Source organism: Corythoichthys intestinalis, chromosome 5, assembly GCF_030265065.1.
Source record: "Corythoichthys intestinalis isolate RoL2023-P3 chromosome 5, ASM3026506v1, whole genome shotgun sequence".
Lineage (NCBI taxonomy): Eukaryota > Metazoa > Chordata > Actinopteri > Syngnathiformes > Syngnathidae > Corythoichthys > Corythoichthys intestinalis.
In genome coordinates, this window is record NC_080399.1 from 27,125,694 (window position 1) to 27,142,500 (window position 16,807).

General features: G+C 38.8%; 1 protein-coding gene and 1 long non-coding RNA gene across 3 annotated transcripts in view; one reads left to right on the top strand and one right to left on the bottom strand.

Moving 5' to 3' along the window:
* The window catches only part of api5 (apoptosis inhibitor 5), a 32,903-nt gene that overhangs the window by 15,569 nt on the left and 527 nt on the right, over window positions 1-16,807 (bottom strand). For both annotated transcript variants that reach the window (XM_057836408.1, XM_057836407.1), the window contains exons 3-8: window positions 10,374-10,535; window positions 10,165-10,258; window positions 9,961-10,026; window positions 9,693-9,844; window positions 3,695-3,901; window positions 3,205-3,309 (exon numbers count right to left, since the gene is read on the bottom strand). In XM_057836408.1, coding sequence (XP_057692391.1) covers window positions 3,205-3,309; window positions 3,695-3,901; window positions 9,693-9,844; window positions 9,961-10,026; window positions 10,165-10,258; window positions 10,374-10,535 — 786 coding nt within the window. The remainder of the gene's footprint in view (window positions 1-3,204; window positions 3,310-3,694; window positions 3,902-9,692; window positions 9,845-9,960; window positions 10,027-10,164; window positions 10,259-10,373; window positions 10,536-16,807) is intronic.
* LOC130916044 (uncharacterized) overlaps window positions 7,377-16,807 on the top strand; it is a 14,991-nt gene continuing 5,560 nt past the window's right edge. Inside the window, exons 1-2 of the long non-coding RNA XR_009063218.1 lie at window positions 7,377-7,545; window positions 10,396-10,520. This is a non-coding gene — a long non-coding RNA (uncharacterized LOC130916044). The remainder of the gene's footprint in view (window positions 7,546-10,395; window positions 10,521-16,807) is intronic.

Genomic DNA, 16,807 nt, shown 5'->3' on the forward strand with positions numbered 1-16,807 from the left:
AAGTATTTTGGCAAGAACAAGACTATAAGGGACAAAAAACAGCCCTGTCGACAGTGCCTCGCCATGGTTGCCTCAACAAGAAGTAATCTGTCAAACATGTGGGACCATTTAAAACGCAGGTATCTATGCATTCCTGCTACGAGCTCCCCATCAGAGGCTTTTTAGCACAGGTGGGAACATTGTTACGTGCCAACGTTCTTGTCTCAAGCCTGCTATAGTGGATAAACTAATAGTCTTGGCCAAAAACCTATGAGACCCAGTTGAGAATTGCTGAGCAAGGAAAGTGGACGATATGCAGACAAATACATAACACAGCTGAAGGAATGTCTTTTCTTCTTTTTATTCATGTGACAGCTATCAGGAAGGCAGGAAATTTGGGAGTTAAAATGGTTCTGTTATTCATCACAGTTATTTGCAGTTATTCAGTTCAATTATTTACAAGTTCAATTGAGTTTGTTTCTTTTATATTTAAATTTATTGTAAACCGTATTTTTCAAATAACTATATACTGGACTGTCTCAGAAAATTAGAATACACAATATTCTAATTTTTTGAGACAGTCCTGTGTATATATACAGGACTGTCTCAGGAAATTAGAATACACAATATTCTAATTTCCTGACTGTCTCAGGAAATTAGAATACACAATATTCTAATTTCCTGACTGTCTCAGGAAATTAGAATATTGTGTATTCTAATTTCCTGAGACAGTCCTGTATATATACACAGGACTGTCTCAAAAAATTAGAATATTGTGTATTCTAATTTTCTGAGACAGTCCAGTATAGTACAGCTGCACATAAAGTTTTGATACTTAATATTTTTGTTGAAATATTTTTACAACTTTGTTGCCGTTTTGCAGTTTTATATTGTTATATTTTGTGTAAACAACTCAGGGGACTAATGCACTTGCACTTTTATTAGTCAGATTTAATATTTAAGTTCAAATATGTTGACAACTTTGTTGTTTAACTGAGGTTTTTTATTTATTGTTATAGTTTGTGAACTCTTTTGTCATATTTAATATTTTTGTTCAAATATGTTGACAACTTTGTTGTTTTACTGAGGTTTTTATTTATTGTTATAGTTTGTGAACAACTCTTTTATTTGTCATATTTAATATTTTTGTTCAAATATGTTGACAACTTTGTTGTTATTTTACAGAAGTTTTTATTTATTGTTATATTTTGTCAAAAACTTAGGGGACTAATGCACCTGCTCTTTTATTTATCATTTAATGTATTTGCTGCTGTTGAAGTGTAAAATATTGTATTCAATAAATGATCTATTTTGTGCAGACATGACTTCCTGGATACCTTCATACAGAAATCTTCACCATTCACAAATTAAACGGTATTATATGAATACACTGTGGTCACGGTGTGTTATGTAAAGTATTTCCAAACAGCTATTCAAGTCATTTAGTGAAAATTTCTTTAAAAAAGATAGATCTTTTTTTTTTAATATCGCAATATAATATCGCAATATATTGCAAACCTAAAAAAAATCGCAACAATAGTTTTTTCCAATATCGTTCAGGCCTATTGTGGAATACTTATTTTTGTGCTTTTTCAACTTATGTGACCCACAGGAAAGAGTTTGCCCATAGGACGGATAAGGCAAAAGCATCACTGCAGGGTGAAGTTGTCCACAAGTCTATCAGTTGAAGAAGTGAAATTTGGATATAATTGCTGAGGTCAGCTTTTAAGACTTTTTAGTGTGCATTACTCTGAAGCACTTTTGAACATGAACACAGCTCCTTCAAGTTAATGGTGGCCCACTCCAAGAAGATATGGTGGGGAAAAAAGTGGTATGATTGTTTATATACCTAGTTTAATGCAATGCCTGAAAAGAAAAATCAAGTATAAAATTAACAAAACATTTTTATTTTACTTATGTAACATTCAAATAGCTCTTTTCTTTGTCTTTTCCAAAGAACAGTTTTGGTAAAAGGATTGTGCAAGACACCACAAAAGCCTCGGACAGGGTTGGGGGGGGGGGGGGGGGTCAATGCAGTAGGAGTTCCCAAGCATCCTGCCGATAGAAGAGGATGAGCTCGGACGACAATGTCTTGGAGCCATTCAAGTTCTGTTTCAACCATCTGGAAGACGGATTTACCTTTTCTGAGGAGATTGTTGACTAAAGAAAATATCTGGTATTCTCTCAATAATAAAAAAATATAAAACTAAAAAATAAAGTTTACCACATCAGAACCGGTTGTATCGAGTTCATTTTTTTCTACATTTATAGGTTAGTTGTTTTTTTTTTTCTTTTATCCCAGATGTTAGTTGTAGGTTGTTTTAATTACCTCTGATGAAGGCCGAAGTGTTTCGCCAAAAAATGTCAGGTAATTAAAACAAACTACAACTATTGTCTGGGATAAAAGAAAAAAACAACTGACACATTACAACTATTTTGTCATTTCTGTTTGAAATAAAGCTGCCTTACCTGGAGCAGAAAGTGCTTAATATAGTTTCTGAATTAGTTAATTAGGATCTTGAAGAGCGAGCACCCATATGAATGAATTTAAGTAGCAAAATGTAAGACAAGAAAATTGGTTTGGTTGCACCACAGAGAGAATATTACTTTTTTGATACATTGTAATGAAGCTATATTAATGTGTCTGTTCATAAAAATGTAAGGATGACAGCAATTTCTAATAATTCTCAATTTGAGTAAATTTTACAATTAACAAACTGAAGTACACACTGTGATAGGTCACAGGCAGTCTTTCAGTCACTAATTAAACCTTTATTGCAGTAATGTGTATTTTAATTTTGACGAACTGCAACCGTGTTTTTCATTTTGGCAGGCTTTAACAAACTGACTGCGCACGCTTAAAGAGTTAATCGCTCGATTTCACCGAATCAATTTAAGGAGTATGGAAATAAAATATTATTTAAATAATAATGAGTGAAGCTGAAACCGAAAATAAAAGACGTGCAAAAAGTAAACTAGTATTTACGTTCGAATAGACGTTAACTATTACAACAATAAAACCAGAAGCTAGGAGCTCAAGCGCTGCTTTATGTTGTCATTTCTGGTCTGAGGAGACTGAGAGCTGCGATATTGCGTCATTTCCTGTCTGCGGGATGGATACGGAGACGAGCGGAGCAGGGAACTGAGAGAGGCAGGCTGCAGCCAGACTCTCTTGAAAAGTGGAAGGTGATCGACATGACTGTAAACATCAAAGCAGAAACCAACCTCAAGTTGGATGTCCAGCTCAGCCACAGGAGTCGTCAGCGTGCTGAGGTTGGGAAGGACGTGCTCACAAAAGTAGGTTACAAAACGTGTGGAATGGACATTTTTCTATGAAAGAAAGAAATGTAGCCATTAAAAATTTCAACCAGGGAAAATTACATGACAAAACAAAGACACGTTTTCTTAAATAATTAATCTACAAAGGGTAGATGAAAGCAAAATTTCAGTGTTGATCAGTGTCATAGTAAAGTTGACTGGTCGGTTACTACATAAATCTGTCATAAATCCATTAACTTCACATTAAATAGGCCTGTAAAGGTTATCACGCATTTTAGGTCCATCTAGAAGCCGAAATTCCTTAACATTCTGTCAGTAATGAATCAAGTAGTTTGGGAAAAAGTGCTTCGGGAAACCAAATAAACAACTCCAGACACTGAAACTGGAGCTCTTGTCAAAACATGAAAAAAAAATAACAAACAATGAATGTACTCACAGAGAAGAGGGGGAGTGCCTGGCGTGTACATTGAAGCAAGCGGTCCACTGTGTCGGGGTCGGCTGGGTTGAGCGCCTGCTCGAGGAAGGCCTGCTCCACCACCAGCTCCACCAGTTGCTGACGCCCGCTTACCGTCTGCAACACGCGCAGGCCTGACACCAAGCGCATCAGCAGGACAAACTCCTCACCCGTCACATCCTCCAGCACCTGTTGGGGGAGTCAACAGAAGCATACTGTAAGTATCATGCTCGTTTTTTAACATTCCGTTTTTAAGTATATGTAATATATAGTCACGAGGGTCGCAGGGTTGTTGGAGTCTATGGCAGCTAACTGAAGGGTCGACAATATAAATGGCCAGGTGGCTCGGACGTCCTTTCAAAACCGTCAGGGCCACCAGAATGTTCCAACCACTGTCCTGGTGGGGCCAGTAAAAATAATGTGCGAATTAATAAATTATGTCCAATATTTCACGTTAATTCTCAGCGGTTCCGTGTTTGTCGCTCGCTCCAGAGTGAACGCACACAACCTGATTACTGCTGCTGATTCATAGCCAGTATCTCAGTACTCACCTTAAGTTATACTACAAGACGACCTGTTTCTGAAACCCAGAGCACCCAGCCAAGCACCGGGGAAAAAAGACCACTCAAAGAGAAAGTCACCGGAGAGTTGAGGTAAAGCAAAATCCAATATGAAAAGGTAGAAAAGGTTTCAGCCTCAGTGGCGAGACCACTGGAATTTGCTTGGCTACGATGTGACAAAAAAAAACGAGGTTTACTGTGAGGTGAGCGGATCAATGCCCACATATGCAAAGAAGTAAGTTAGAGAAAAGTTAATGAGTATGAAACCTATGGTATGAACATAAAATGGGATTTTTCAGCCGCTTAACTATGGAGAAAATAATACTCATAATGGTCTAGCTTGAAAATTGTTAGCCATAATTGCTAGAGGTGTGCAAAATTTCCGATTCTTAGATTATTCGCGATTCGACAGTGGAAGATTCGAGAACGATTCACAAACATCCAAATTCCGACTAGAGCTGGGCGGTAAACCGAAAATTTACCGTCACCGGAATTCTTCACGATGACCGACGTAATTTTGACCATGTCGGTAAATTCGGTAAATTAATAAAACAAGAAAATAGGCTTTTCATCCCGCTTTGACTCTGTGTTGTTTGTCTATGTTCATTCCCCTTTAAGAAACCAGTCAAAGTACTTACGTAAGGAGTCACGTGATCATCAGGAAGCCAATCAAACAGAAGCCCGGTAAGCTAACGCTAGCAGCTAATGCTACAAGCAAAACGTGATGGAGTGTGGCTTAAGGGAGGTTCGCCAAACTTTCACCCGACATTTAGTAGACTCTTGGTGGCATCCAGATGGGCTTTCACCCGCTGTCCTCCCTTGTTCTCACGATTTCCGGAGATGGTGCTTTCAGTGCTTTCTACTGGTAGCCAGGCCACAGTCTAACGTTAGCGGCTAACGTTAGCGGCCGCTAGCGGCTAACGCTACAAATGAAAGTGATGGAGTCGGATAGCTGCTCTAACCTTGTCAAAATGGCTGAACTTAATGAGTGGATTGGGCACGGACTGCATCTAGGAATTACGATGTCGCGTTATTTTGTATCTGACTGTGTGTGCATTCAGCATAAAGCACAATCCAACGGTGAAACTTATAATATGGCCGAGAAATGGCCCCAGCTATTTTTCTGTATGTGCTTAATTCTGTGTCATTATTGCTATCATAAAATCTTAAGTGTTTCATTTGCAGAAGATCAATATAGCTTTAATGTGTGTCTGTCTGTCTGTTTGGGGGTTCAGGTATGCGTGCATATATTAAAAAATGCACTGGGGGGGGGGGGGGGGGGCCTGAAACCATAAAGTAAACACTTGTATTGAATAATTATGTCACAGCAGCCATTAACAATAAATTGTCTTTTTGAAGTGTACTGTTCAAGCTGCAAGTCATTTGTGTTACAATGACATGTTTGCACAGGCATATTGATTTTGACAATAAACATTGTTCGAGCCATACACGCTGTTATAAATGCTCATACTTGAATTCTTATTGTTTACAATACATTTTAATAAACTTAATGTTTAGACTGCATGTACAATTGTTAAATATATCAAATTGAATGCTTTGCTGGTAACTAAATCAACAAGAAACTGTTAATCTGTATTTCATGCATTGATTCAGATTTTCAAATTATATAACAGTCCGCTTGGGCGACTTTATCGTCATTTATCATTATCGAGGTAAATCTGCTCAATTTATCGTGATACGTGTTTAAGGCCATATCGCCCACCCCTAATTCCGACTATTGAAACATGCCAAACAAAGCGGAACTAAAACACAGTCAGCAGGGTTTTCGGGACGCAATGAGAAACGGACAGAGAGTAAACATCAATGCTCAACTCACGGCTCTGGCTCATCTCATACCGCTAGATAAAGAAACAATTGCCACGTTTACATGGAGCCAAATATTCCAATTACAATCGGAATATTTGTTCAAACCGAATAAATTTGTTCCATATAAACACCTCATTCGGAATGAACAGGCCCAAACCGAATGGAATTTCATTCCGATTCACAGGGGTGGAATATTCCTTTTCCCAAACCGATTAGAAGTAAAATTATATCATGTAAACAGGGAAGCGGAATGGTGTCTGGTTGCGTTCTTTCTGCACATGCTCCGTACTGACGTGGTGACGTCACTTGGTGACGTAAGTAACGTCACTTGCAACATGGCTTCCAAGCACAGCGCACCTAATTGGAGTCCGGCGGAAGGATTGTATTTAATTCAAACTTTAAAAGAATTGAATATAATTGCTCGCTTAGACGGGCGTAAAACGAGGAACAGTGAACTATTTTTAAAAATTCACGAGAGGTTACACGAAGCCGGAATAGACCGGAGCGTTGACCAGATTAGAAATCGGTGGAAAACGCTGACAACCGGCTACTACAAGGCAAAAGAGCAAAACAGCAGAAGCGGCTACGACCCCACAAACACAACAAGTGGGTTAAAGTTAAAACAGCAGCACTCTGACGATTGATCTCCATGTTTTGCAATGTGACGCTTTGTTTTGATTAATCTGCGCATGTCAGACGGCAGTTGTCAAACGTCCTTTCGGAATAAAGGCAGACACATGTAAACGATGGATCGGAATAGATGAAGTGACATGTAAACAGCTGATCTGAAATTTCCATTCGGAATGATTTGAATCGGTATGAATAAAAGTCAGCATGTAAACGTGGCTAGTAATACCAGACTGCAGCCGACAGCCGCTACAAACTATGCCCACATAATGCTACGGTAGCCATCACATGTATAAAGAACTAGATGCGAAATGACAAGACTTGCCGGTATTAGTAAACAGCCGCCATCTTAAAGCAGTAGAATTCTCTGGAAGGCTGTTGTAACAAACCTTCCGAGCGAACCTAATTAACTTTTAATCTAAAATACTCCTAAATCGGCAAAATCTTGACTTGAATCCATCTTTAAAGGATGAAACTATTTTAAAACTTTCACATGTCGAAAGTAGACAAAAGGGAAATTATGGAATAACGGGTGTAGATGCCATTAAGTCGGGATAAATAAATTTCTTTGATCTGAGCGTGTAATATATTGTTAAGCATTTCATTTCTTTGATATTGCGTGGGAACTAAGGTTCACTGCCGCGAGTTGACAGGGGTCGCTATTAAGCGTTACGTCGGGTTATTAGATGAACAACACTACTAGAGTGCGGACAATTTGACTACCTCTGACTACGATCAACAAGGAAACATCTAAAGTGCATAGTGCATCGAAGAATTGAAGCTGAACTCATTCCCTCTGGAGTAAAAGTGGCCAATGAGGTAATTTAGTTTGTTAATTGTTAGTTTGCTTTATTTGATTTAGTTTCTGTTTGAGTAGTTATGTAGTCATGTTGTGTTTCTGTGTGAATATAATTTGACTTCTTGTATATCTGTTGGGTGAAAATGATTTGACTTCATGTATATATTTATCTGTGTTGTTCAGTTCTCACGGCATTCTCAAGGCAAATCAAAGTCAATCAAAGTCAATCAACTTCTGTGGTTAAAGCCCGTAAAGGAGAAACAACTTGGTTCTTGATTTCGACTCGAGAGGGAATTACAACTGGAGCAATTTTAACAACTTTAACAGTTGATTCACAACTTTAAATTAATTGAATGTAGTTCAAAGCTGCTGATACAGAATGGGGACTTGAGTATTTTATTTACTGCTTTGAACTCTTAACTAGATACTGAAATACAGTGCCCGCCATAATTATTGGCACCCCTGGTTAAGATGTGTTTTTTAGCTTTTTATATATATATATATATATATATATATATATATATATATATATATATATATATATATATATATATATATATATATATATATATATATATATATATTTTTTTTTTTTTTTTTTTTTTTTTTTTTTTTTTTGGTCAAATAATATGGGACCTTAATGGAAAAAAAAGAAAAATCCAACCTTCAGTACAAGTGTCATTTATTCAGTTGGGAAAAAAATCCCACATAAAGAAATAATTATTTGACATCAAATAATGTGTGTCACAATTATTAGCACCCCTGGTGTTAATACTTTGTACAACCCCCTTTTGCCAACAAAACAAGGTCTGGGGACTGAGATGGCCATGGGAGGAGCTTGGTTTTGTGTCTGGTGAACCATTTCTGTGTATATTTGGCCATATGTTTAGGGTCATTTTCTTGCTGAAAGACCCAGTGACGACCCATCTTCAGCTTTCAGGCAGAGGGCAACAGATTTTGATTTAAAATGTCCTGGTATTTCAAAGCATTCATGATGCCATGCACCCTAACAAGGTTCCCAGGGCCTTTGGAAGCGAAACAGCCCCACAGCATCACTGACCCACCCCCATACTTCACAGTGGGTATGAGGTGCTTTTCAGCATGCGCATCTTTCGTGGCACGCCAGACCCACTTACAGAGTGTGCTTTGGTCAGATGAGACCAAGATTGAGCTTTTTGGAACCAAACACTCTATGTGGGTCTGGCATGCCACGAAAGATCCGCATGCTGAAAAGCACCTCATACCCACTGTGAAGTATGGGGGTGGGTCAGTGATGCTGTGGGGCTGTTTCGCTTCCAAAGGCCCTGGGAACCTGGTTGGGGGGGGGGGGGGGGGGGGGGTAATTCCAGAGGGTGGAAGGGGGAAGACAGGAAAGCTCCCTTGGCCGCCCCTCCCCCTGTAGCTCTCGAGTTTTTTTTTTTTTGTGTGTGTTTACCGAAAACATTACAATCTGTGTTAGTGGTCAGTGTAGTCGATTTGGCTTTATTAATGTTTCTAATTGGGTTATTCGTGTTCTGGGTTGGTGCACCCCGTAAAGTTCAAAATGGGTAAATGCTGACGCCACACCCCAGTTTGTTACATGCCGACGTTACACAAAAATAATAAAAAACAATAAAACATTTTAGCGCAAAAACTCCCTGGTCATGTGACCAATGGACTCAAAATTTGTGTGGCATGACAGTACTCCACTGGCTGCATGAGTTAGCTCTTGTTTGTTTTGTACATTATACACCTGTTTGGAGCAAATATCTGTTAAACATTCAACTTAAAATTAACTTTACTGTCAGCTACATCAGAGTGTGAAAAGATATTTGTATGTTATATTTTTATTAATATATTGGGATTACATCATTATTACACATTTGCACCAGAATCATGTTTTTGCACCGTTTTGCTGCAGTGTTCATTAAATCTACCTTAAAAAAAAAAAAAAACAATATTCATGTTACTTAAGCAAATGGTTCTTTTTCGTGATTATTGGGATCAATAACTGGCGTGTTGACCTAGGCCAGTGGTTTTGATAGTGGGGCCAGTGAACTTCAATTTCCCTTATTGTCTATCCCTGTAACTACAGGCAGGATGTGGGGTACACTCTGAACGGGTTCCCAGGGTTGTGTGTCATGTCGTATCTTCAAAATCTCAATTTACAAAAACGAACAAGACCAACCTTCTTAGTTTCTGCAAAGACATACTCCTCAACTTCCTTTGTCATGACGTCCTCAGGTAGGGTCTTGAGTTTGGTGGATAGAAATTTGATGGCCCTCTCCCGCACAATGTCTTCCCCTTGAAGAATCTGTGAGAAGAGGCCGCAAAGAGTGCCTGTGGGACACACATTATCCATAATTAATGACAGTGTATGGATCTGGGGATGCAAATGGCCATTTAATAAAAACACACAAACACGCATGCCAGCATAGATGAAAGCAGCCGCTCACCCTTTGCGTCAATCTTGAAGATGGAAATGAGCGAAACGTTCACTTGGTTGAATTCAGCAGTGTCATCTAAAAGAAAATTGAAATTTTGGTTCTCAATAAATAAATAAATTATTTAAAAAATTAAACACCCCAAATGACACTCAGAACTCCAAGTCTGGGCACGACCAAGTTAAGGTCCTATAATTCTGTTGATATGTCGAATACCTGTCTGGAGGAGCTGTGTGAGAATATCTGCGACTTTGAGTATGTTGTCACCAGTTGCAAACCGTGGGAGCTCCTTGATAGCCTGCCGCCGGATCTGAGCCAAAGGTAGCAGGCATAATAAGAAGCTTTGAAATGGCAGCAGACAACCAGAACGACAACACACGAACTTGATCTGTTCTATTCCTAACAAGAGTAGCCATCAAACTAACCGATACGTCATCATCTTCGCAGAGATCAAGCTGGGCGTTGATGGCTGCGTCCGCCAACTCCGGGAAGCTGCTGAAGAACTTAGGGATAAACTGGGCTGCCAGTCGCTTCTCTTTGGGCCCGCCTTTCACTCCATCAAGGATGACTTGGTAGGCATCTTTGTGCTGCGGAATAAAAAAAACAAATCTGTACCACACAGGCTTAATTTAGGGTTGCACAATAATTATTATTAGGATACAATCATACATACCTTAGGACAATTTCAATAAGTGATGTAATTACGAATAACATAGTGGACCAAAAGAAATGGTAACTTATTAGCTTTCTTACGGGCTCCAAAAATAATGGCAAATTTGTTTTGTCAACAACAAAAAAGCGGCTTCTAACATGGTCGTTAACTGTACTGTAGGACATATTGTATGAATGAAGAATTGTGATGAAAGGGGGATGATTGAAGCAGAAAAGACTAAATAAATGTGGACTAAGAAAATGTGGGTCAAAGAGGAAGGACAAAGGGACAGGGAAAAAAGGAAGTGGAACATGGGAGGGGAAAAAAGCAGATTGATGGGATGGAAGAGTTAAATAAAGAAGGCCAGAGAGAGAACTGATTGAAAACAAATGTAATTTTAGGGGTCGAAAACCCCTAAAAATATTCAAGATTTTCTTTTATATAGCATTAGTTGTATGGATCAGCATACTGTTAGGGTTTGTGTTTGGTTCCTCCTAGTGTTCAGGCATGAAAATGGGTCAGGGGTTAAAAAGTAATTGAGTTCCAAAGAAAATCGATCGTTATTCGACATGTGACGATTCAATTACGATTCATAAAGGTTCAAAAACGATGATTTTCCCAAATAACTTTAGGACAGCCGCTCGCAGCGGAACGAAATTCAAGACACGTCTGCCGCACGGGCACCTTTAACGGATGCACGCACGTTATGATGGATTCTGCCGGTTACTGAGCCAGAGATTTACTCCTTTTCAAAAGACTGGAAAATAAATTTGTGTATGAGACAGGCAGGGACCCGGTGGTCACGCTTCTGTGCGCAAGTTATTTTTTAGAGCGAGAGGGGAAGAGAGATAGTTCATTGCTCCTTGTCTTTCAGTTGTCCAGCAGTAGTTTCAAGTCATGTCAATTGAAAAATGTCCTGAGTGTGTTGCTAAGACCCGTGTGCGTCTATAGGAGGTGAGTACACGAACCCTCTTGTACTGTTTAGCCTTTATTATTGTTGTTTTTGAGATGTTAACAGTTAGCGTCGAGCGCAAAGCTAATTTGCCACATATTTCTGTACTATTTCGCATGTTTGTAGTGTTACCGCTGTACTTAATCCTGGTTTTTCACGTTCTGCATCTGGAATAACTTTTGGAGACCGCCAAACAACGCAATTCACATGGATATACATTTTAGCGAAGTCGCTAATTAGCATAGGGCTCGGCGCTAACTAGTAACACCTCAAAAACAACAACAACAGAGGCTAAACAGTGCAAGAGGGTTCGTGTGCTCACCTCTTGTAGACACACACGGGACTTAGCAACACACTAGGGGACATTTTCCAATTACCACGACTTGGACCTACTGCTGGATAACTGAAAGGCAAGAAACAATGAACTATCCCTCTTCCACTCTTGCTCTAAAAAAGAACTTGCACACAGTAGTGCGACTGCCGGGTTCCTGGCTGTCTCATACAAATAAGGAGTAAATCTCTCGCTCAGTGACGAGCTGCATCAATCATAACATTCTGCGTCCATGCCTGCACGCGTCCGTTAAGGGTGTCCGGGCGGCAGACGTGTGTTGAATTTCGTTCCCCTATTAGAAGCTGTCATAAAGTTTTTAGGAAAAATCATTGTTTTTGAACATTTATGAATCGTAATCGAATCATCACATGTCGAATCACGATGCATCTAACAATTATAACTAGCCCTGCAAGCAGGACTGAACGGGCCCTCGGGAGTCCTATGTCGATTCCTCCTATTTCTTTTCTGTGATTTTTTTGGGGGGGCTCATTAGGTTTTTTTCCCTTCCAGGAGGACTTGGTCTCATAAAAAAGGCCATTTCCTGTTCCCAGCAGGGGGCGCCAGGCCTAATGGGTGATATTTCAATGAAGTTGAGTTCAGGCTGGGATACACCACGTACATGCCAAATACGAAAAAGATTGAACGTTGTATCGGGAGTTATTAGTCATTTTCTGAATTTGGTGTTTTGTATCGGGGAGTTATTCGTCATTTTCTGAATTTGGTGTTTTGTCAAAAAAAAATGTACGACTTTGGCAACCCAACGACTTTCGCACGATTAAAAATACATCGTTTTTTTTTTTCTCCTACAGATGAAGTAGAGTGTGAAGCAACAGCCTTAATGAGTCAAAGCAGTTCTTCACTGCTGTCATTAGATGAACCAATTTATTCCTAATATATTTCATTGAAAAGTACATAGTATTTTTTTCTCTCACAGAAGAAGTAGTTTTATCCCTAATATATTTCATCGAAAAGTACATAGTATTTTTTTCTCCCACAGAAGAAGTAGCAGAGTGTGAACCCTAAACCCTAACCCTAAACCCTAATCCTAATACAAAAAAAAAAAAAAAAAAAAAAAACACCCTGCACTGGTCAGCCCGAATGAATGAATGAAAACTCACCATTTTGGTATGTGCAAATTTTAGTGAGTTTTCGAGCATGTTCAGAACTTCAAATTGGCCATTTTCATTTGCCCTGAAGAAGCCCTAACCCTAAACCCTAACAACCCCCAAATAAGGCCGATTTTGGTACTCCGCCCAGGTCAGGCCCGTGAATGAAAACTCAGCATTTTGATAACTTCACATCTCATGTCTCATGAAGAGTCTCACCAATTTTGAGGAGGATCCAACTAACTGCCTCGGCCCAATGGTCTCAAACGCGCACCCTGGTTTTCGACAAAAATTGCATGTTTTTCAATATTCAAGCAAAAATACCCGATTTCCTGTTGGGTTTGGAATATGGGTGCGAGAGACTTTTTGAAGCATTTTGGCCCAAGGTATTGACTCCCCAAATTTCATCGCTCTACATTGAAAAAAAACCTAAATGGAGAGGCCTTTTTTAAAAATTCCAGGGGGCGCCACTGAGCGATTTTTTGGACATTTTTTCACAACGTTGCAAAATTATCGAAATGTTAGCAAATCCGCATGTTTGTGCAAATTTTGGTGAGTTTTTGAGCATGTTAAGACCTCTAAATGGGCCATTTTTATTTGCCATGAAGAAAGAATAATAATAATCCTTTGCAGAACAATAGGGCCCTCGCACAATGTTGGTGCTCGGGCCCTAATTATAATTTTTTAAAAATCTCAACACCCACCCCTAAACATTTTCTCCTCGGATCTACGCAATTCATCTAGGTCACCCTTTTTTTACTTCAAAACGGCGAATTTCACCGAAAGGTGAGAGATTTTCATGCCCGAGTGTTTCGTGTGTGTCTCGTCAATCTCAGTGCCCGAGCCCTCTGTCTTCCTGTGCCCTCGTCCTACCTTGGTTCACGTAAATTGGTTTCCACTTTTGTTCGTACTTTTGTTTTTTTGACCACCTATATTTAACATGTTTGCGCCTTGCCTCCGTTATCCTGCTTTTGGGTCCACACTTCGTTCCTAGCCTGCCTGCCCACGATCCCTGACAAAGAGTAATATTTGAGAAGTGAAAAAAGGTTAAAAGGAGTTATGGAAGGTGTGCAATGTTTATTTATACAAAAGTAGTGTGCATAAATTTGGACACCCCAACAGAAAAAAATTATCAATAATTTGTAGATCCTACTTTTGCAAAAAATAACGGCCTCTAAACACTTTCTAAACTTTCACAACTCCTACAAAACATCTCGAGTTCAGTCTAGTTTGGTGGTTTCTGAGCATGGACCTTAAATCACACCACAGGTTTTAAATATTATTCAGGTATGAGGACTGAGATGGCCCCTCCGGAACATTGTACCCTTTCTTTTGCTTGAACGCCTTTGTTGATTTGCCCAGCACCACTTCAACTGTGTCACAGATTCTTGAACATTGTTCTCATGAATCTGTTTATACTGACTAGAATGTATTCGACCTTCAATTGTAACAATAATGCGAGTACATGCACTAGTCACACAGCATGCTGGAAACACCACCAAACTTTACTGTCTTGTCTCATATAGACACCTCATTTTGTCTAAATAACTAAAATTTTAGTTTCAGCAATCCACAGTACATTATTCCTAAAATAAACTAGATTGTTCAAATTTGCTGTATGTTATGTTTAGAGCTGAAACGAGTACTCGAGCAACTCGAGTAACTCGAGTTTAAAAACTGATCCGAGTAATTTTATTCACCTCGAGTAATCGTTTATTTTGACAGCTCTAAGCATCACGTTTTGCTAGGACTACTTTTAATGCGGGACAACGCGCTGTCACGTGCGGAGAGGAAGAAGGGGGAAAAAAAAAAACCTTACCGCAGCCGACAGCCGCCACAAACGACGCCGATGTTGCTAAATACTAGCCCGCACGATGCTACATTGGTAACAGGCAGCGTCTGGCGCGTCTCATAGAGATCACATGTATGTTGAACTAGATGCACAATGACAGACTCGGCCGCGTCTGGGCAGCGTTTGTAGACAGCCGCCATCTTAAAGCAGTACAGCGCTAAGCGCTAATAAGGAGCGCTAATAAAGAGCGCTAAGCGCTAATAAATAAGATTAACGTTACTATCGCTACTAGCTCATGGAACGTTAGCCCTGCGGAGGGCTAGGTTTCAATTAATTATGACCACTGTCGATGCGTGGCTAACGTGTCTTACATACAGGCTTTAACATAACATAGCATTGTGGAGTGATGAGGGTGTAAAATAAAAACTTAATCATGCTAACTATCAATTTTAGCTCAGTAGTCATTGCTGGATAAAACACCAAGTAGCACTGGTCCCTAATGTGCTCCAATACAGCCTGTATCATACATTTATTTTGAACACTGCAAAAACTCAAAATCCTATCAGGACTTACAGTTTAGACTAACTTAAAACTTAACTAGAACTTAAAAATGGCTTGACACAAAGAGAAATTCAATTGAAACACGTGGGAAAAAAATCCTAACTTTTAAGTGATGTGTGTTATTAAGCGTAACGGCATTTTTAGGTAAGATATATATATATATATATTAATAAGATCTAAAAGTTTTTTGAGTGAAAGCAGTTAATTAGTCTTTTTTTTTTAATTCTAGTTACACCTGAGATGCAATTGTTGGCTGTTTTCAACAATATACAACGAAAATAAAGACTGATTGACTGAAAATGGTTCAAGATTAGATGAAATGTCTTGTTTTCTCATGTATATGTATAATTGCTCTTCACCTAAAAATATATTTGTTTTATCCGATTACTCGATTAATCGATAGAATTTTCAGTCGATTACTCGATTACTAAAATATTCGATAGCTGCAGCCCTAGTTACGTTTGTAACATGTGCGCAGAAATGCTTCTTTCGCAATATTTATTATTTTTCCTATACAGCATCTCCTTGTGCAAAGTGCACTGAAAAGTTGAACGATACACAATAACACCATCTGCAGCAACTTCTTGATTTAGGTCTTTGGAGTTGCTGCGGGTCGAGTTTGATTGTTAACACCATTCTTTGCCACTGTTAATCTGAGAATTTTCTTGGCCTTGTAACCTAGTACTCGAAACAAAGATGTTGAACATTCTTTGATTTCAGGTCATTTGAGATTTGTTCTGAGGCTACTATGATGCCACTCTTCATGGAAGATACAAAAAGGATAAAAACTTGAAAATAGCCACCTTAAGTACTCTCTCATGATGGGCTTAAACAGTGTATGTACAGCAAAGGTCAATGAGCTTACCAAACAAAACAAAATTGATATTCCAATGACTAGTGCTAAATGTATCCAAATCAAGAAAAAAAACAAGGGTTCCCTAATTTATGCACCATTTGTTTTTATTTATTGCATTTTCTGTAACGCCTATAAACTTTTCACACTTCTCAAATATTATTTTTATAACTGTATATATTGCTGAGTTTATCTGCGATATATTCAACTTTCTGATTCATATCATTAATAATTTATATACATAAATATTTTAAAATATCAGAGGTGCCTAAACATGTCCATAGCACTGCATGTTTCAGCGAAAGAAGGAAACAAAAACAGAATAAGGTCGGGAAGTAAAATATCAGAGGGAAGCAAAACCAGTAAAAGGAAAAGTGGACTGGGAAATGTGAATGAAAATGAAAGCAGAACACTAATAACTGCTCCCACGCAAGGAAGGGGGCGAGGAGGGAAAAGAGAATGTGCAGCATAGAATAAAATATATTCAATTATGTGCCTACTTTCGCACAACCGGACTGCATCACTTTTGTATTAAGTTCTTTAAATATCTAAATAGGCCTATTTTAAGTTTCTTTTGAACGAATAAAACCCGCTTCGTAGCATGTTCTACTG